Source organism: Pristiophorus japonicus, chromosome 9, assembly GCF_044704955.1.
Source record: "Pristiophorus japonicus isolate sPriJap1 chromosome 9, sPriJap1.hap1, whole genome shotgun sequence".
Classification (NCBI taxonomy): Eukaryota; Metazoa; Chordata; class Chondrichthyes; family Pristiophoridae; genus Pristiophorus; species Pristiophorus japonicus.
In genome coordinates this window covers 73,393,109-73,415,701 of record NC_091985.1, presented here as the reverse complement: position 1 = coordinate 73,415,701, position 22,593 = coordinate 73,393,109, and the positions used below count along the sequence as shown (strand labels likewise).

General features: G+C 43.6%; 1 protein-coding gene across 1 annotated transcript in view; it reads left to right on the top strand.

Annotated features, from left to right (window-relative positions):
- Positions 1-22,593, top strand: part of kctd3 (potassium channel tetramerization domain containing 3) — a 92,783-nt gene that overhangs the window by 30,246 nt on the left and 39,944 nt on the right. Inside the window, exons 5-7 of the mRNA XM_070890973.1 lie at positions 4,782-4,840; positions 9,201-9,281; positions 20,992-21,141. Of these exons, the coding sequence (XP_070747074.1) occupies positions 4,782-4,840; positions 9,201-9,281; positions 20,992-21,141 (290 nt within the window). The remainder of the gene's footprint in view (positions 1-4,781; positions 4,841-9,200; positions 9,282-20,991; positions 21,142-22,593) is intronic.

The following is a 22,593-nucleotide window of genomic DNA, read 5'->3' as shown; positions in this document are numbered from 1 at the left end:
CTTCTCTCACCCCCCTCCCTCCCTCCCTTCTCTCACCCCCCTCCCTCCCTCCCTTCTCTCACCCCCCTCCCTCCCTCCCTTCTCTCACCCCCCTCCCTCTCACCCCCCCTCCCTCCCTCCCTTCTCTCACCCCCCCTCCCTCCCTCCCTTCTCTCACCCCCCCTCCCTCCCTCCCTTCTCTCACCCCCCTCCCTCCCTCCCTTCTCTCACCCCCCTCCCTCCCTCCCTTCTCTCACCCCCCTCCCTCCCTCCCTCCCTTCTCTCACCCCCCTCCCTCCCTCCCTCCCTTCTCTCACCCCCCTCCCTCCCTCCCTTCTCTCCCTTCTCTCACCCCCCTCCCTCCCTCCTCTCACCCCCCTCCCTCCCTTCTCTCACCCCCCTCCCTCCCTCCCTTCTCTCACCCCCCTCCCTCCCTCCCTTCTCTCATCCCCCTCCCTTCTCTCATCCCCCTCCCTTCTCTCACCCCCCTCCCTCCCACCCTTCTCTCACCCCCCTCCCTCCCACCCTTCTCTCACCCCCCTCCCTCCCTCCCTTCTCTCACCCCCCCTCCCTCCCTCCCTCCCTTCTCTCACCCCCCCTCCCTCCCTTCCTTCTCTCACCTCCCTCCCTTCTCAAAAAATCAGGAGCAACTGAGGCCGAAACTTGGGCCCCTTGTATCCAGTCCAAAACAACAATTTAAATACATTTGTATCAGTCTTATACATTTTTAGGCATCCTTAGTTTCTAACAGAGCCTCTGTCTTTTCATGGATATGGTTGCAAATTTACTAATCTCTGCTCCCAGGTTAGGTACAGCAGGAGTAAAACATAGTGAAAGGTACCCTATATTTATTTAAAAATGTGCCTCAACACATTCACTACTGGACTAATGTAACATTTCCATTTTCCACAATGATCATTCGTATTTCTGTCTGAGAGATGGTTAATAGGACAGAATGACAAACTCATTTAACTTGGGAACATTGTTAGAACTCAACAAGATGGTGGCTGTTATTTGTTCTATTATCTTAAAGAATACATCTATATTTTATTATCTCCAGTTTAAGATATTGAGAGATTGGTGGATACATTTAATCTGTTACTTTATTCCAGTGCAGAGGCTGCATAGTCATAGACCCTAACCTCAGTAATCCTCACACCCTTCAATAAGCCCCAGGAACGATATTGCTTACTGTTTCTGTCAGCTGTAAAATACGTCTGTTACGAATTTGGTTCAATGACTTCAGTCACTCCCTTATTGGACGATCCCTGCTAAGTTCAAATGAGTAGAGTTTTTATAGGAGCAATGAGTGTGAACACTCCCTGGACTGTCACAGTATCTTTCATTGTCCCCAGACTGCAGGCTCAGATATCTTATCTGAAATCTAAAATACTAGCTCTGCTGTGTTGAGAGTTTAACCCCTTGAGCACTAACTTTAGTTCACTTTTAGCATTTTTAGCACATATTGCACCAAGGGGCCCACCCATAGCGACATAGTCTGAAATTCCGAAACAGACTAACACCTACATATTGCAACACTTACTATTTAGCACGTAGGATCGTAATATTTTCCTCTACTGTATAATAATTTAGAAATAACCTCAGTAATCCTCATATCCTTCAATAAGTCCCAACTTCAGGATGTAGCACGAGCGCATCCTAACGTGGAAATTCTGAAGTTGTGATCAGTATTTCACAGATTACACTGGCTGCATTGTACCCCTACGCAGCCGGCATTGTGTAATCTGTGAACTCAGAGAAACTGAAGAAAACTTTGGCCCTTCCTTGGTACAGGTGTGATGTTCGAAATCTGGGTATTTCTGAATTTTGTAACATCTTTGCCTGGGCCGAGGGAAGTAGATAGTGTAGGTCAGGCCACCGGAGGCTGAGTGGAGGTCGGGCGGCCGAGGCGGGGGAGTCCGGATTTCGGAACGTTTTGTAGTTTCCGGATGACCCTGCCACGGAACATTCCGGATTCTGGAACTCCGGATTTTGGATGTCGCACCTCTAATATCACTGTTAAATACCCCATTAAAAGTTAGACTCTTTCGGATTAGGTGTAACTAGAGTTTTAACAGCGTATTGACTGCTAAAGAAATGTTATGGCCCTGAAAAATGATTTTAATTTTGTGGATTGTCAAATTTATCCATTTTAATAAAAAAAATGTGAAGACATTTTTAAAAAAAATGTTTTTTTAAAGTTTGTCCATCTTTAACATTTTTTTAAAAGTTTACTCACTTCCTGGTTCTCGGTCTGAGAGAATTCTGCGTTGTAATTGGCCGCTTAGATAGCTTGTTGATGTCACAGCAGCTTGCGTTAGGGATTCCCCATTAACTTATACTGATTTCATTTGCACATCGGAAAACCCTGAAGTTCTTGCCACAGATCGCGAGATCTTTGTGGGAAGCTTACTTCGGGCCCAGCGGCAAACGGCATTTGCTTCGCCGCTGACCACAAATTATGGGCCAAAATTAATTGTGTGAATACTGAATGTATTATAGCGAATTATTTTTTGTAATAAATACAATGTTGCAGTTCCATCTAAATAATTCATGGATGCTGGCATGGGAAAGCAATGAATTGGTGCTGGTATTTGAGTTGCAGTTATATGTACATTTTGATTTTTCTTTTCCTGATAGCATAATTTTATGCATTAACATGCATCCGATATCAAAATCCATAATCCTATTAATCGCATTCATTTTGATCACTGCTTCTACTGCTACTTAAAAGTCTAGCTTCTGAATGCACTAAATTTCCTGTAGCTTAGGACATTGTGAAGTCAAACACCATTTGAACAAAGGGCCAGTGTTATCCAATATAAATTGAAGACAAACCACACACAGGTGTGGCTACAGTGACACCGTTGTAACCACATGAACTAAATTTTGTAGAAAACAGTTTTCATACACTCACACGATACAGCTAAATGTATTTCACAAGTGTACTTTTACTTCATAAACATCTATCAACATTCAGTATCTACAGAAGTAAAGCACTCAGTGTTCAAAAAACACTTGTGCACTGTGCTTTTCGTCTTAGCATTTTACCAACAAACGCATAAAAAGGTTAAATGTACATATGCATACGCCATGCGAATGAGTATTGAGATCACGTACCCAACAACTGTCTATTACTCATTTATATTTACTAATCAGAAATGCAATTAACCACATCTGGATTTCTAATTAGCCACATGTGCCTGGTGGCTAACGTATTGGACAGCACTGGTATAAACTAAACATTGCAGATTGTACCTGGTCAAGTGGAAACAATGGGCTTAATGAATTAAAATGGCCTCTTCTAATCTTGTATTTTATGTCACTAGTAAAAGAAAGGGTAACTCTTGAATAAGTGCTACAAAAGGATAAAAGGAAATCTTTTGTACTCTGGGCAGATAGTTTTTATTTGGTAATCTCCTTGGTTAACATCACTGAATGATGCATGCCCTACTGCTTAACAGGAGAAATTGAGGATATGAAGAAGCAGCTACAAATGAGCTTATTTTTAAAGTGATTTTTTTTTTTTTAAAAGACCCATCCAGAAACAAGTACTCATGGTTCATGCTACTTATCCGAGCCACATTTAATGTTGTGTGTTTCTGCAATATCTTGTGAGTCCAATTAACAGTATTTCTCAAAGTAAGTAGCTGGATTGTTTGGTAGGTTAAACAGTGGCCTTTCACTTCCAATGCTTGGGTTAAATGCGAGATGAAACTAATGGGGTGAAAGTCCCTCCATCTGCTTGACCTATATAAGAGCCCTATGTACTCAGTCAGAGTACAAGGATGGCTTCTGTGGGAAATGGAACATGTATCAATTAGAGGGTGTTATTCTGATAAGACTAAGAAAAATTGGTGAGCATAATAAAGGGAGCTTCATTCTACATCTAAGTCACAGGATGGGATTGTTTTCTGACCTTGTTATCTGCAATGAGAAAATATTCCAAGCCTCAGCACCTGTTGCCATGAATCAGCACAATATTCACCAAAAGATTATGAATCAGTGTTACTTTTAAGATGTATTCCAGTGGAAATTTTGCTAATGATGTCATAAATTAATCTTTGTTCATAATCCAGCATGTTAATCCTCATGCTGCAGGATTGAAATATAAGTTAAATATAGTATCCTTTAAATCTCTGAAGGGGGAATGGGGCTAAATAAGTAGCTATGGGGACAGCTTCATTTGGAGGGGGAAAAAAGTACAATCTTTTAAATATGCACTTTAGTTATTTGGTATATTTGTGGCAATTCCAGTGAAATTCTTAGCTATGTTCACGGTGCTTTAACCAGTATACATTTCACTGTGAACTCTGAACTTAAATTACAAAAAAGGTTAAATCTGAACTATTCTTAAACATAAATTGTGGATTTCTTTCTTACGAGTACATCATCTAGGCTGAGTCAATGCAGATTGAGGAAGTGCCTTTTAAGATGAGACATTAAACCAAGGTGCTGTCTACCTGTTCCAGTGGTTCAGATAGACATAAAAGATCCCATGATTCTATTCAAAGAAAAGTCAATTCTCCCGGTGTCCTGGCCAACATTCCTCCCTCAAACAATGCCACCAAAATTTTTAACTAGCTACTCATCTCATTTGCTGTTGATGAAATTTTACTTTGTGTATATTGGATGCCATGTGTGCTTTCATAGTGACTTAAAAAATGCATTAAATGCTTTGGGAAGTCCTGAAGACATAAGACACTATATCATTTCAAGTTGTCTTTGATTTTGACTGTTAAATGGTTGATTAAGAGACATTGATTAAAAACGGTAGCTGATACACTTTCCTTATCCTGCAGGGGGGTAAACATCAATGTTCTGAGACATGAAGCTGAATTTTATGGAATTACTCCTCTAGGTAGGATTTATTATTGTTCTATTATTGCAGAGTGTGAAAGAGACCTTTCTTGCAGGATTATGGGCCCAAGTTTCCACACGATAAAAAACGGGCGCCCCTCCGAGCTGGGCGCCCGTTTTTCGCGCCTAAAACGGCGCCGGAAAAAAAACGTGCGATTCTGGAGCGCTTTGCAGCTCCTTGTCTGTTTGGCGCGGTGCCCAGGGGGGCTGAGCCTACACTCGTGCCGATTTTGTAAGTGGGAGGAGGAGGGTACCATTTAAATTAGTTTTTTTCCTGCCGGCAACGCTGCGCGTGCGCGTTGGAGCATTCGCGCACGCGCAGTGTGAAGGAAACATTGGCACTCGGCCATTTTTGTAGTTCTTTGTAGCTGTTTAATTTTTGAACATTTTTTAATAAAAGCACATTGCCATCAGCACTGAGGCTTCTTGCAGCCTTCTCACTGTCTCCTCCCCAACGAACGGCTGTTTCCTTCCCCACCCCCCGCGGGAACGAACGGCTGTCTCCTCCTCTTTCCCCCCCCCCCCCCCCCCTCCCGCTCCGCGGGAACGAACGGCTGTTTCCTTCCCCACCCCCTGCTGGAACGAACGCCTGCAGCATTCTCCGTGGCTGAAGCACTTTCACACAGGTAGGAAGATGGTTTATTTAATCTTTGCTTTGCTTATAAATGTTTATTCAGGTTGGATTTATTTGTATAATATTTGTAGAAGTATAAATAAGGATTTATAGTAGAATTTAATGACTTCCCTTCCCCCCCCCCCACCTCATTCTGGACGCCTAATTTGTAACCTGCGCCTGATTTTTTAATGTGTAGAACAGGTTTTTTCAGTTCTACAAAAATCTTCACTTGCTCCATTCTAAGTTAGTTTGGAGTACGTTTTCACTGTGGAAACTTTGAAATCAGGCGTCAGTGGCCGGACACGCCCCCTTGTGAAGAAAAAATTCTGTTCCAAAGTAGAACTGTTCTACCTGACTAGAACTGCAGAAAAGAAAATGTGGAGAATTGCGATTTCTAAGATAGTCCGTTCTCCACCAGTTGCTCCTAAAAATCAGGCGCAAATCATGTGGAAACTTGGGCCCATTGTGTTAATTTTTAAATGAAATCAAATGGTGTAGAGATGATATGTGATTGTTATTCACTAACTGCTGTTCGCAGTAAAGAGGAACTTTATTATAGGAATAAGTCCCCATTAATATATATTTTCCATTTGTTTAATGCCTTTTACAGGGATGCAACTGCATTCATCCCTTTCAGTCTGACAAAATTATATGGGCTCTTGGAGTGTGTCAGCTCCCTAACATTGTATTCCATGGGGTTGGTCAATTCGCAGACCAATTATATATTTTTTGTGAAACCATCTCCATTGTTTTTTATGTGTTGGGCCACTGAAATGGAGGAGCTTAAATATTCACTTGGAGTGCATCCCAGTAACTCGGTGTATAAATGTACCACCTAGTATAGTACTGAGCCATACAAAGTGGGCAGGCCTGATAAATTACTTGCTCTCAGCTGGGCACTGTAATCAAACTCAGTGACCATAGTCTGGGGGGTGGGGAAATGGAGGGAAGAAAATCGGTCAGGATACTCACCCCTAATTGCTGTTTAGTGATCTCTGTTGCAAAGTGTGGCCAGGTTGGGTTTGGCGGTGATGTCCTCCATAGGTAAATAGTCTGTGATCACTCGTTGCCTAGACTTCAATATAGGGAATGACCACGGGTAAGGTACTGGAGTACTGCTAGCACTTGTGGAACTGTGCAGCAGAATGAGTCAGCACTCTGAGGAGGGAAGAAAACCAGAAGACAAATATCACTCGGGTTATCTAGGGGATAAGTAATTACTATTCCCAGTACTTGTCTCTACACTAAAATTCCTCTAACATTTTGATGGGATGAACTTATGCTGTTCATTCCAGTGTACAATCCAAATAGTAAAATGGTTAGCAGAGAATGTAAAACTACAAGTGTAAATCAAAAAAGCCGTGGAAGGGGAAAAAAATTACATCACTTTTTCGATGAATGGGAATGTGCGCACATTTATTGCAATACTTAGTGCGTCTTGTTTAACAATTCCTGCTTGTGCAGAATGGTTCAGATCCACTATGAATGTTCCTCAAATGATCTAAGTCTTTTATGTTATGACAGTCTTGTTCACAAGTGGAGTATGATGTCATTCAATTGTTCTCCAAGGCATAGTCTGTTCGTACCATAGGTGAAATGTAAAATGATGTAAAAAATTATTTAAAAATGTAACCATATTTACAAAGTTAGGTTTGAATATATTACTTTCCAGTTGTAGCTGCCACTTGTACCTTTGTTGGCTCTGGCCTTATTCATTCTTCATTTACGGATGTTCTTGTCCTCACTATCACTTCTCTATCACTATCACTATCAGCCCCAGCTGTTTACACTGTACATTAATGATTTAGATGAGGGAATTAAATGTAGTATCTCCAAATTTGCGGATGACACTAAGTTGGGTGGCAGTGTGAGCTGCGAGGAGGATGCTGTGAGGCTGCAGAGCGACTTGGATAGGTTAGGTGAGTGGGCAAATGCATGGCAGATGAAGTATAATGTGGATAAATGTGAGGTTATCCACTTTGGTGGTAAAAACAGAGACAGACTATTATCTGAATGGTGACAGATTAGGAAAAGGGGAGGTGCAAAGAGACCTGGGTATCATGGTACATCAGTCATTGAAGGTTGGCATGCAGGTGCAGCAGGCGGTTAAGAAAGCAAATGGCATGTTGGCCTTCATAGCAAGGGGATTTGAGTACAGGGGCAGGGAGGTGTTGCTACAGTTGTACAGGGCATTGGTGAGGCCACACCTGGAGTATTGTGTACAGTTTTGGTCTCCTAACCTGAGGAAGGACATTCTTGCTATTGAGGGAGTGCAGCGAAGGTTCACCAGACTGATTCCCGGGATGGCGGGACTGACCTATCAAGAAAGACTGGATCAACTGGGCTTGTATTCACTGGAGTTCAGAAGAATGAGAGGGGACCTCATAGAAACGTTTAAAATTCTGACGGGGTTAGACAGGTTAGATGCAGGAAGAATGTTCCCAATGTTGGGGAAGTCCAGAACCAGAGGTCACAGTCTAAGGATAAGGGGTAAGCCATTTAGGACCGAGATGCGGAGGAACTTCTTCACCCAGAGAGTGGTGAACCTGTGGAATTCTCTACCACAGAAAGTTGTTGAGGCCAATTCACTAAATATATTCAAAAAGGAGTTAGATGAGGTCCTTACTACTAGGGGGATCAAGGGGTATGGTGAGAAAGCAGGAATGGGGTACTGAAGTTGAATGTTCAGCCATGAACTCATTGAATGGCGGTGCAGGCTAGAAGGGCCGAATGGCCTACTCCTGCACCTATTTTCTATGTTTCTATGTTTCCACAGCTAAAGCTTCCTCCCTTGGGATCCTCTTTGGTGCACCTATTTCCGACAACTGTTCTTAACTTGCTATAAAACCCAAGTCCATTAAAACTTGGATACTGCTCCCATATCTGGAGAGGCAGTTCTAGCACTTCTGACACATTTGGACAGGATACAAGAAAAGCTTGTCAACTGCTGAGCATGGTCCCAATTTCATCTCTAGTGTTCAATCTCTACAATCTTTCCCCTGTTGCACCTTCTAAAGTCCAAGTGCAACATTAACTGTTAAAATCAGCTCACCAATCTCACCAGGACCTCAAACCTCCACAATTTTGGAACTCTTTATTCCTCTCCATCTTTAGTTCCTTCTACAGTCTAAATATAAGGTCACTTAATCACTTGCTTCACGATTTTGCTTGTTTTCTCTCTCTCAATCCTGTTGTCCTCCAGTATGATCTTGGTCCTTCACCTTAGTTTCTTAATTTTAAAAGCTGTAATTTTCTTTTCAACAAATAACGAGTGCTTTCTAAATTTCATTAACCTTTCTACCAACACTCAATGGTTATCCATGGAATTGAGTCCATTCATAAAACTTCTATTGTAAGAAAATAAACCTCTACTCTATTTTTCCAGTTTTAACCTGATTAGTATTGGGCTTTTTGGTTTTGAGTTGTTAAAAGTAAGGGTTCTGGGCTCTACTTTAAATACAAATTTAATTTTTGTTTAAATTAAATTTAAATAGGAATTATTATCTTTCCCTTCCTTGGGTTTTTTTTGGATGAGAGATTGAGAAGCATAATTTTGTATTTGATTTGGGCCATCCACGTCGTTACTGGCCAATGCTGCAGCTTGTGTTAAATGAAAGAGAATCTTCGAGGTATTTTAAATGTTAGAAGTGTGCAACATGAGCTTTTACTTTGAAGTGATTGATGCCTGAAAAGGTAAATGATATATGGGACCATTTTCTTTATATATAATTTTTTATCTACTTAGTTCGCCGCCTGTTGCTGTGTGAAGAACTTGAGAGGTCGTCGTGCGGCAGTGTTCTTTTCCACGGCTATCTGCCACCTCCAGGTACATCTGTTTTTATTTTAAGCTGGAACTGAGTGTTTCCATGTGTGCGACCATGGCTCGGCTAATACTATTCTCTTCATACCAGGCACGCACAATAGCCTTCCATCATAATGAATAATGTACCGCTACTTTGCAAATATGCAGGCTACTAACAGTCAATTCCTTTTCGATTATTTGTGTTTTATTTGGTTGTTTTTATCTTCTTTCACTCTTTTCTGATGACAGTCTACTCTTTTTGTAGGGAAGGCAGCACAATCTAGGTTACAGATTTCTCCACCACAGTATTGCTCTGCATTAGCCAAAAGAGATGTGTTTTGTCACTCAGGATGTAGTATTCATGTCATTTGTCCTTATTATTTTAAACCCTTATCTCTTCCCCTAACATATGTTCAGTCACTGCTACAGAGAGGCAATTTATACATCAATCAGACTAAAAACACAAGATAGCACCTGAAGTGTGCTTCAAACTCTGCCACATTGAATGGGTGTTTAGCATTTGACAACTAAAGCGTCACTGTGTAGATTTAAAAAGCCACAAACTAGATTTAGGACTGAATGGCAACATCTCAATTTTAAAATTCTCATCCTTGTTTTCAAATACCTTTATGGCCTTGCCCCTCCCTATCTCTAACTTCCTCTAGGCCTACCGGACTTCGAGATCTCAGCGCTCCTCCAATTCTGGCATCTTGTGCATCCCTGATTTTAATCATGGCACCATTAGCGGCCGTGCCTTCAGCTGCCTAGGCCTTAAGCTCTGGAATTCTCTCCCTAAACCCCTCTACCTCTCTGCCTTTAAGACACACAACTGACCTCTTTGACCAAGCTTTTTGTCATTTGTCCTGATTGATCCTTTTGTGGCTCGGTGTCAAATTTTGATTCATAGCGATCTTGTGAAGCACCTTGGGACGTTTTGCTACGTTAAAGGTGCTATATAAATGCAAGTTGTTATTGAAGTAGAAAGACATTTCCCGCAATGGTCGATAGGGATAAGGTCGGAGCTAGAATTAGATCAAATCGAGGCATGTTATGAATAATCTGAATTCAGACTTGATTTGAACTTTAGGTTATCTCATTTAAATTCATTCAAAGTGGGCAAATTCCAAATGAGCTTGAGTTTACCCAGTTCAAATTTAGAAGTGACAGATGTTTAGCACTAATGACCAATTTGTGTCAAACTAAGGAACTCTGCTGGGTTACAAAACTGACAATTTCCATCACCAGTAGCATTGCCCCATGTTACATCCATAGTTCATTAGTAAGATTTCAGGAGACTTGTGATAGGAGCACTATATCAGCTGCAGTTTTATCTTTGGTGATAGAAACATATAAAATAGGTGCAAGAGTAGACCATTCAGCCCTTCGAGCCTGCACCACTATTCAATATGATCATGGCTGATCATGCAACTTCAGTACCCCATTCCTGCTTTCTCTCCATAATCCTGATCCCTTTAACCGTAAGGGCCACATCTAACTGGCTTTTGAATATATCTAATGAACTGGCCTCAACAATTTTCTGTGGTAGAGAATTCCACAGGTTCACAATTTTCTGAGTGAAGAAGTTTCTCCTCTTCTCGGTCCTAAATGGCTTACCCCTTATCCTTAGACTGTGACCCCTGGTTCTGGACTTCCCTAACATCGGGAACATTCTTCTTGCATCTAACCCGTCCAATCCTGTCAGAATTTTACATGTTTCTATGAGATCCCCTCTCATTCTTCTAAATTCCAGTGAATATAAGCCTAGTCGATACAGTCTTTCTTCATATGTCAGTCCTGCCATCCTGGGAATCAGTCTGGTGAATCTTTGCTGCACTCCCTCAATAGCAAGCACTTCGTCACTTACTCAGATTAGGAGACCAAAGCTGCACACAATACTCGAGGTGTGGTCTCACCAAGGCCCTGTACAACTGCAGTAAGACCTCCGTGCTCCTATACTCAAATTCCCTCTCTATGAAGGCTATTTGCTTTCTTTACCGTCTGCTGTACCTGCATGCCTACCGTCAATGACTGATGTGCCATGACACACAGGTCTCGTTGCATCTCCCCTTTTACTAATCAGTCACCATTCAGATAATCTGCCTTCCTGTTTTTGCCACCAAAGTGGATAACCTCACACTTACCCACATTATAATCCATCTGCCATACATTTGCCCATTCACCTAACCTGTCCAAGTCCCCCTGCAGCCTCCGAGCATCCTCCTCGCAGCTCGCACTGCCACCAGGCTTAGTGTCATCTGCAAACTTGGAGATATTACATTCAATTCCTTCGTCTAAATCATTAATGTATATTGTAAATAGCTGGGCTCCCAGCACTGAACCCTGAGGCACCCCACTAGTTACTGCCTGAAAAGGACCCGTTTATCCCGACTATCTGCTTACTGTCTGCCGACCAGTTGTCTATCCACGTCAATACATTACCCCCAATACCATGTGCCTTAATTTTGCACACTAATCTCCTGTGTGGGACCTTGTCAAAAGCCTTTTGAAAGTCCAAATACACCACATCCACTGGATCTCCCTTATCCACTCTACTAGTTACATCCTCAAGAAACTTGATTTGTCAAGCATGATTTCCCTTTCATAAATCCATGCTGACTTGGACCGATCCTGTCACTGCTTTCCAAATGCGCTGCTATTACATCTTTAATAATTGATTCCAGCATTTTCCCCACCACCGATGTCAGGCTAACCGGTCTATAATGTCCTGTTTTCTCTCTCCATCCTTTTTTAAAAAGTGGGGTTACAGTAGCTACCCTCCAATCCATAGGAACTGAACCAGAGTCCATGGAATGTTGGAAAATGACCACCAATGCATCTACTATTTCTAGGGCCACTTCCTTAAGTACTCTGGGATGCAGACTATCAGGCTCTGGGGATTTATCGGCCTCCAGTCTCTTCAATTTCCCCAACACCATTTCCTGACTAATAAGGATTTCCCTCCGTTCCCCCTTCTCGCTAGACCCTCAGTCCACTAGTAATTTCAGATGGCTGTTCGTGCCTTCCTTAGTGAAGACACAACCAAAGTATTTGTTCAATTGGTCTGCCATTTCCTTGTTCCCCATTATGAATTCACCTGATTCTGACTGCAAGGGACCTACATTAGTCTTCAGTGATCTTTTTCTCTTAACATATCTAGAAGCTTTTGCAGTCAGTTTTTATGTTCCCTGCAAGCTTACTCTCATACTCTATTTTCCCCCTCCTAATTAAACTCTTAGTCCTCTGCTGAATTCTAAATTTCTCCCAGTCCTCAGGTTTGCTGCATTTTCTGGCCAATTTATACGCCTCTTCCTTGGACTAAACACTTTCCATAATTTCCCTTGTTAGCCACGGTTAAGCCAACTTCTCTTTTTTATTCTTGCGCCACACAGGGTTATACAATTGTTGTAGTTCATCTATGTGATATTTAAATGTCTGCCATTGCCTATCCACCGGCAACCCTTTAAGTATCATTCTCCAGTCTATCCTAGCCAATTCGCGTCTCATACTGTCGAAGTTTCCTTTCTTTAAGTTCAGGACCGTAGTCTCTGAATTAACTGTGTCACTCTCCATCTTAATGAAGAATTTTACCATATTATGGTCATTCTTCCACAAGGGGCCCCGCACGACCAGATTGCTAATTAATCCTCTCTCGTTACACAAGACCCAGTCTAGGATGGCCTGCTCTCAAGTTGGTTCCTCGACATATTGGTCTAGAAAACCGTACCTTATACACTGCAGGAAATCCTCCTCCACAGTATTGCTACCAGTTTGGTTAGTCCAATCAATATGTAGATTAAAGTCACCCATGATAACTGCTGTACCCTTATTGCACGCATCCCTAATTTCCTGTTTGATGCTGTCCCCAACCTCCCTACTACTGTTTGGTGATCTGTACTCAACTCTCATTAAGGTTTTCTGTCCTTTGGTGTTTCGCAGCTCTACCCATGTAGATTCCACATCATCCATGCTAATCTCCTTCCTTACTATTGCGTTAATCTCCTCTTTAAGCAGTAACGCTACCCCACCTCCTTTTCCCGCCATCTGTCTGTCCTTCCTGAATATTGAATACCCCTGGATGTTGAGTTCCCAGCCTTGGTTACCTTGGAGCCATGTCTCCGTAATCCCAATGACATCATATCCGTTAACAGCTATCTGCGCAGTCAATTCATCCACTTTATTACGAATGCTCCTCGCATTGAGACTCAGCCCTCAGGCTTGTTTTTTTAAACACTCTCTGTCCTTTTAGAATTATGTTGTAATGTGGCCCTTTTTGATTTTTGCCCTTGATTTCTCTGCCCTTCACTCTTGCTTTTCTCCTTCCTACCTTTTGCTTCTGCCTCCCTGCATAGATTCCCATCTCCCTGCCATTTTAGTTTAAACCCACCAAAATAGCACTAGCAAACACTCCGCCTAGGACATTGGTTCCGGTCCTGCCCAGGTGCAGACCGTTCGGTTTGTACTGGTCCCACCTCCCCCAGAACCGGTTCCAATGTCCCAGGAATTTGAATCCCTCCCCCTCGGACCATTCCTCAAGCCACGTATTCATCTGAGCTATCCTGCAATTTCTACTCTGACTAGCACGTGGCACTGGTAGCAATCCTGAGATTTACTATCTTTGAGGTCTTACTTTTTAATTTAACTCCTAGCTCCCTAAATTCGTCTCGTCGGACCTCATCCCGTTTTTTACCTATATATATCACGACAACTGGCTGTTCACCCTCCCCCTCCAGAATGCGTTGCAGCTGCTCCGAGACATCCTTGACCCTTGCACCAGGGAGGCAACATACCATCCTGGAGTCTCGATTGTGGCCGCAGAAACGCCCATCTGTTCCCCTTGCAATAGAATTCCCTATCACTATAGCTCTCCCACTCTTTTTTTCCTGCGCAGCAGAGCCACTCCTGGTGCCATGGACTTGGCTGCTGCTGTCTTCCCCTGTTGAGCCATCTCCCCCAACAATACCCAAGATGCTATATCTGTTTTGGAGGGAGATGACTTCAGGGGACCCTTGCACTACCTTCCATTGTTCACCCATTCCCTATCTGGCTGCGTAACCTTTACCTGCGGTGTGACCAACTCACTAAACGTGCTATTCACGACATCCTCAGCATCGCAGATGCTCCAGAGTGAATCCATGCGCAGCCCAGTGCCGCAATGCGGTCTGTCAGGAGCTGCAGCTGGACACACTTCCTGCACACACAGCAGTCAGGGACACTGGAAGCGTCCCTGACTTCCCACATAGCACAACAGGAGCATAACACGGGTCTGGGCTCGCCTGCCATGACTTAACCCTTAAATTAACTTAATTTGGCAACAATGCCAAGGGTTTCCTACTGATAAGAAAAAGAAAAATATAAAATACTCACCAATCCACCAGCCAGTCACTTATCCGCTTGGCTGTGATGTCACAGTTCGATTTCTTTTTACTTCTTTGTTTTACCCTCGGCCTCGATCTCCCGCTCTCGCTGTGATCTCGGGCCTCGGGTCCCCGCTCCTTTTATCCCCGCTGCTCAGGTGATTACACTGCAATGTTTCGATTCAATACTCAGAAGTTAAGAATTGAGGTTTCTCAAATATATATTCTCAAATATATATTCACGACATCCTCAGCATCGCGGATGCTCCAGAGTGAATCCCAGTGCCGCAATGCAGTCTGTCAGGAGCTGCAGCTGGACACACTTCCTGCACACACAGCAGTCGGACACTGGAAGCGTCCCTGACTTCCCACATAGCACAACAGGAGCATAACACGGGTCTGGGCTCTCCTGCCATGACTTAACCCTTAAATTAACTTAATTTGGCAATAATGCCAAGGGTTTCCTACTGACAAGAAAAATAATTGGTTCCAAACATTCAATTTTAAAATTACATTGAAAAGTCATTTGTCAGCCTCTATTCATGGCAAAATCCATTATAAAAGTTTCAAAATTTACAAGCAATACTTGTTCTACCTGTAGGTGGCGATGTGATAGAAGATTTCAATGTTAATATCATACAACATTAGCTGCTAAAACAATCGCTGATATACTGTACACTGAGTGTTAGTTAAACAAGAAACTGGTCAAATCTGCATGACGTTACTGTCTCTGACCACTGAATGTCACTGTGGAGCAGTTTAAGCTTTTGAGAATATTATTTCAACCAGCAATTATGTTGCTGTAGAGAAACGAAGGAGGTAAGTATAAACATCTGCAGATATATTGAATTTTTAAAAAACTTGCCCCTTACAGCCGCCTTGTACACCGTCTTCCCTACACTGCTGACCGTCTTTCGTCCTAGCATCATATTTCCTGTCCCCGCTGGATCTGCTAGTCCACTGCCACCTCCCACCCCCCCCGGGGGCTGCTTCCTTAATCTGTTGTCTCCAATAGGTCCTGTTGTTGCTGACACCAAAAGTCAGCCTAGCCACTCCTCTTTCCCCCACCCCAATCCAGTATCCTCATTTTACAGTTCTAAACTGGCTGGCTCTTGGTGCTGCCTAATTTTGCTTCCACAAATGCCATTCTTGATGTTTCTCTATTCTGCTGCCCCTCTACAGCATCACACTGATTGCAGCTTCCAACCTCGCTGACTGCAACTTCCTGCCTTTTTCCCCCATCCCCTTGTCAACTGCTTGTTTCCTGCCCTCAGCCCTTGTTGGCTTCATCTTCCTGCTTCCCCCCCCTCAACCATCCCTTCCCTCCATGATTTCATTTTTCATTGTCTCTCACCCCTCATCTTTGGTTATAATTTCTATCTCTTTCCCTCCCCCCCCCCCCCCCCATAGCTGGCTAAATTTTCCAGCTCATTAGTCATCTTATCATCCCCTCCAGCTCCCTTAAACCTCAACCTTTTCCACTCCTGCTGCCTCCTCCCCTCTGTTGCTTGTTTTCCCAGAGACCAACTTTTCCTCCCCTCCCCGTGCAGTTGTTTTGCCCACTGTTCCCCCAGTTCTCTTCTCTCTCCCCTTCTCGCTCGCTCACTCTCCCTCCCTCCCTCATGCTCCCATCTTCTGTCAATTACAGCTAGACAAGTTTTACATAGGCAGTTTCCATTATAATTGTGGATTGGAAGTGTTAGCACCCATACGATTTTCAATATGCTATCGATATATCGGAAAGCTATATTATATTTAAGTAGAAGAAATATGATTGCACTACCAAAGTTTTGATAGGACAAACAAGCAATCTGCTTGTGGAAGAGCAGGACTATATTTTAAAAAAACATTTTCTTCTTGATGGGCCCAATAATTTAGCTACATTAATGATTATAAAATACTTCCATCAATCAATCAGTGAATATTTGGTCAGATGCAACACTGAGGCTGATTTTAGGTGCTTCACAATTGTGATGTGCTGAATTGCATTAAGCGCTTAAATAAAGTTGTTTGAGATATTTCTTCCGGCTAATTATCTCCCCTTCCCATCTTCTTGTCAAGTCACTGACTCCTTTCTAGATTATGATTCTTTGTGTGCAAGTCACCTTGATACTTGGTTCAACTAGCCATTTTTTGTGTGAGCCTTGACACTGGGTGTTGACTGGGTATAGTTCATGGCAGATCCCAAACCTGTCTTCACCTTACCACCCACACACAACGTCAGGGTTGATTGGATAATGATCAGGAGTTGGAGCTGTGGGTGATTCTTCCCTCCCTAATTCTGGACGGATTAATTGCACAGGCAGCAATTAATGAATATGATATAATTGGCATCACGGAGACATGGCTCCAGGGTGACCAAGGCTGGGAACTCAACATCCAGGGGTATTCAACATTCAGGAAGGATAGACAGAAAGGAAAAGGAGGTGGGGTAGCACTGCTGGTTAAAGAGGAAATTAACGCAATCGTAAGGAAGGACATTAGCTTGGATGATGTGGAATCTGTATGGGTGGAGCTGCGGAATACAAAGGACAGAAAACGCTAGTGGGAGTTGTGTACAGACCACCAAACCTACTGTGAGGTTGGGGACAGCATCAAACAAGAAATTAGGGATGCGTGCAATAAAGGTACAGCAGTTATTATGGACGACTTTAATCGACATATAGATTGGGCTAACCAAACTGGTAGCAATATGGTGGAGGAGGATTTCCTGGAGTATATTAGGGATGGTTTTCTTGACCAATATGTCAAGGAACCAACTAGAGGGCTGGCCATCCCAGACCGAGTGATGTGTAATGAGAAAAGACTAATTAGCAATCTTATTGTGCGAGGCCCCTTGGGGAAGAGTGACCATAATATGGTGGAATTCTTTATTAAGATGGAGAGTGAAACAGTTAATTCAGAGACTAGGGTCCTGAACTTTAGGAAAGGCAACTTCGATGGTATGAGACGTGAATTGGCTAGAATAGACTGGCAAATGATACTTAAAGGGTTGACGGTGGATAGACAATGGCAAACATTAAAAGATCACATGGATGAACTTCAGCAAGTGTACATCCCTGTCTGGAGTAAAAATAAAACTGGGAAGGTAGCTCAACCGTGGCTAACAAGGGAAATTCAGGATGGTGTTAAATCCAAGGAAGAGGCAAATAAATTGGCCAGAAAAAGCAGCAAACCTGAGGACTGGGAGAAATTTAGAATTCAGCAGAGGAAGACGAAGGGTTTAATTAGGAGGGGGAAAATAGAGTATGAGAGGAAGCTTGCCGGGAACATAAAAACTGACTGCAAAAGCTTCTATAGATAGCTGAAGAGAAAAAGATTAGTGAAGACAAATGTAGGTCCCTTGCAGTCAGATTCAGCTGAATTTATAATGGGGAACAAAGAAATGACAGACCAATTAAACAAATAATTTGGTTCTGTCTTCACGAAGGAAGACACAAATAATCTTCCGGAAATTCTAGGGGACCGAGGGTCGAGTGAGAAGGAGGAACTGAAGGAAATCCTTATTAGGCGGGAAATTGTGTTGGAGAAATTGAAGGCCGATAAATCCCCGGGGCCTGATAGTCTGCATCCCGGAGTACTTAAGGAAGTGGCCCTAGAAATAGTGGATGCATTGGTGATCATTTTCCAACAGTCTATCGACTCTGGATCAGTTCCTATGGACTGGGGGGTAGCTAATGTAACACCACTTTTTAAAAAAGGAGGGAGAGAGAAAACGGGTAATTATAGACTGGTTAACCTGACATCAGTAGTGGGGAAAATGTTGGAATCAATTATTAAAGATGAAATAGCAGCTCATTTGGAAAGCAGTGACAGGATCGGTCCAAGTCAGCATGGATTTATGAAAGGGAAATCATGGTTGACAAATCTTCTGGAATTTTTTGAGGATGTAACTAATAGAGTGGACAAGGGAGAACCAGTGGATGTGGTGTATTTGGATTTTCAAAAGGCTTTTGACAAGGTCCCACACAAGAGATTGGTGTGCAAAATTAAAGCACATAGTATTGGGCGTAATGTACTAACGTGGATGGAGAACTAGTTGGTTGGCAGACAGGAAGCAGAGAATCGGGATAAACGGGTCCTTTTCAAAATGGCAGGCAGTGACTAGTGGGGTGCCGCAGGGCACAGTGCTGGGACCCCAGCTATTTACAATATACATTAATGATTTAGATGAAAGAATTGAATGTAATATCCAAGTTTGCAGATGACACTAAGCTGGGTGGCGGTGTGAGCTGTAAGGAGGATGCTAAGCGACTGCAGAGTGACTTGGACAGGTTGGGTGAGTGGGCAGATGCACTATAATGTGGATAAATGTGAGGTTATCCACTTTGGGGGCAAAAACACAAAGGCAGAATATTATCTGAATGGCGGCAGATTAGGAAAAGGGGAGGTGCAACAAGACCTAGGTGTCATGGTACACCAGTCATTGAAAGTTGGCATGCAGGTACAGCAGGCGGTGAAGAAGGCAAATGGTATGTTGGCCTTCATAGCTAGGGGATTTGAGTGTAGGGGCAGGGAGGTCTTACTGCAGTTGTATAGGGCCTTGGTGAGGCCTCACCTGGAATATTGTGTTCAGTTTTGGTCTCCTAATCTGAGGAAGGATGTTCTGGCTATTGAGGGAGTGCAGCGAAGGTTCACCAGACTGATTCCCGGGATGGCAGGACTGACATATGAGGAGAGACTGGATCGACTGGGCCTGTATTCACTGGAGTTTAGAAGGATGAGAGGAGATCTCATAGAAACATAAAATTCTGACGGGACTGGACAGGTTAGTTGCAGGAAGAATGTTCCCGATGTCGGGGAAGTGCAGAACCAGAGGACATAGTCGAAGGATAAGGGGTAAGCCATTTAGGACTGAGATGAGAAACTTCTTCACTCAGAGAGTTGTTAGCCTGTTGGATTCCCTACCGCAGAGGGTTGTTGATGCCAGTTCATTGGATATATATAAGAATTAGGAACAGGAGTAGGCCATCTCGTCCCTCGAGCCTGCTCCGCCACTCAACAAGATCATGGCTGATCTGGCCGTGGACTCAGCTCCACTTACCAGCCCGCTCCCCATAACCCTTAATTCCCTTATTGGTTAAAAATCTATCTATCTCTGATTTGAATACATTCAATGAGCTAGCCTCAACTGCTTCCCTGGACAGAGAATTCTGCAGATTCACAACTCAGGAGGGAGTTAGATAGGGCCCTAACAGCTAAAGGGATCAAGGGGTATGGAGAGAAAGCAGGAAAGGGGTACTGAGGTGAATGATCAGCCATGATCTTATTGAATGGTGGTGCAGGCTTGAAGGGCTGAATGGCCTACTCTTGCACCTATTTTCTATGTTTCTACTGAGGCCAGTTGTGTCCATACTGTCAGCCTTGCTGAGATCAGCTAACTCAGCACAGACCAGAATTCAACCTGCGACCACCTTGGCTAGTATTGTTATTACCAGGCAACCTAGATTGAGGGCCATGGTCCTTGATGCAGGACACCACCATTAAGGTTGAAAAGAGTGAAGAAAAATTAAGAAGTAATAACACTTGGGTTTTAAAATATTGGGGGAAGATGGAGAGACTGAGGAAGTAATTCATTCACAATTTCTAGGTCTCAGGAAAGAGTAAGTAAAAGTAGGAAACTGTTCAGTAAATCCAGATTTTCATGCAGGGTGAAGTTTGTGTGCAGGATACAATATTTCTGGCTTGGAAGGAACAAGAAGAAGCTTCTGAGGAGCACTGTCAATTACACTATTGATAAAATAGAGAAAGAGGAGTAAGGATACGATAGAGGGAGAGAGAGGTTGGAGACAAGAGGTGGGGGTCATATTGCCCATCAGGCAAGAAGCTTTGTCTTGTCTCCTGTCTAGGGGTGTAGGAAAGATGTGGAAAAGGCTTTCTCAAATGTAAATGCTTTGTATAATACTGACTGGTATGCAAGAGTTGAATCTAACACAAACTAAAATTCATTTCAACCTACAATCCAAATTGGAGACAATGATAAGAAAGTACCTTGACTGCAGGATTCTATAACTAGCTATATAAGAGCTCGGGTAATCTATTAAAATGCTACAAAGTTCAGGTTTTTCCCGCAAAAGTTGGTATCTCCAAGTATAGAAAAAAGTAGGAAATAGGAATACTTATCAGTGGTTTAGGTGACCCCAAGTAGCACAGTGTATTAGAACACAGAGTGCCAGCCAGATGATTGCAGAGTGGCATTGACTCTGACTCTGACTAAGACTACTCTTTAAAGGAGGGGAACACAGTCGTGGAGAGGCTGTAAAAGAAAACTGGGTGAATTTGAATGTGGAGGGCCTAAGTACTATCATCTAGTTATTAGGAGAATGTTCGCATGTTTCACCTTTTAAATAGTTAAAGATTGATGTGTTTAACACTGCTAGCTATTCCCAGTAGAAAAGGAAGTATTGGAGGGCCCGGACCTTCACAGGAGAGTAAACATGGACAGAGCACAGCAGAGGGGGCAGTTCGTCCAAACACGGCTCCTTCCGTGTCAGCTGGAGTCATCTCTACTGAAGGGTCTGCCAGATTGGGTAAGAAGAGAGGTGTTTTCCTTTTCCTCTAAAACACACATGCAAATACTTATCCCTTAATTAGCCATTCCAGTCATTATCGTTGCACCACTCCTCCATCTGCTTTTAATAACATTTGTAATATGCCTTCAATCAATTGTTCCTTTCTTTGAATTGGGCCTTGAGATTATTTGAGCAGAAGCTACTTGCATTGTTCTGGTAAAATTATAAAGAATTATTATTTGAATATCTCTCACATTGTTAACCATCTGTTTCTTTAATAATGTCTAAAAGAACAGCAAAAGCACACAGCATAATTTTACTTTGTAGACAGAGGGTAATTTTCTGAACACATGCTGGTGATAGGGAACTTGCTGCCAGTGGATATCCAAGGGCATTATGTCCATGATTTTGTGATATGCATTGCTGGTGGGTGTGATTCGTTGCTGCCAGCCTGCACTTGGAAAATTACCCCATGGTTCCAAATTATAGATAGCTATAGATTCAATACATTATCACTGTGGATGATTGTTATCGATGGATTTGGAATGCAGTGGAATCTTGACCAAATAAGTAGAGCATACTATTAAAAGATTTGAATAACATGCACTCATCAGTCTTATCTCTATGGAGTTATCAGATTACAAATCTGACCTGTCGATCTAGCAATGTTGCACAGGGGTATCAAAGCCTTTTCATGGACCCAAGTTTCGGGACGCGCCTAGAACGGCGCAGCCCTGACCTGGACGCCCATTTTTTGTGCCACAAAGTGCACCTGAAAAATACTTACCTATTCTCTGGCTCCCTGCAGGTCCTCTGGAGCTGGGCGTGGCGCAGCACGAGCTGTGTGGGGCGGAGCCAGGTTCCTGCGCTGAAAACAGTGCCGGGACCTCTGCACATGCGCTACAGTGGGCGCGCATGTGCAGTAGCTCCAGGTCCCCAAAACTCTGTGGGAGAGGCCTGAAGCACGCAGCCCCGAGCCCTGGCCGAATGGCCTCACTGGGGCTGCGTGGATCAGGCTGCACCTCCCTCGTCCAACTCCTGCTTCCTCCCGGACCTGACTCGACTCCTCCCCCCGGCCCACAGACCCGATCCGGCTCGATTCCCGCCCCCCGACCCGACTCCCACTCCCCCACCCCCCCAAACCCGACCCCCGGCCACCTACCTGTAAATCCGCTGCTGGGCCCAAAGTCTTGGGCCCATTCAGCCTCCCAATCCTCTCTCCCTTCTCTCCCTCGCCCCGCCACCCTCCTTCTCTCCCTCGCCCCGCCCCCTTCTCTCCCTTCCCCCCCCTTCTCTCCTTCCCCCCCTTCTCTCCCTTCCCCCTCCTTCTCTCCTTCCCCCCTTCTCTCCCTTCCCCCCCCTTCTCTCCTCCCCCCCTTCTCTCCCTTCCCCCCTTCTCTCCCTTCCCCCTTCTCTCCTTCCCCCCTTTCTCTCCCTTCCCCCCTTCTCTCCTTTCCCCCCCTTCTCTCC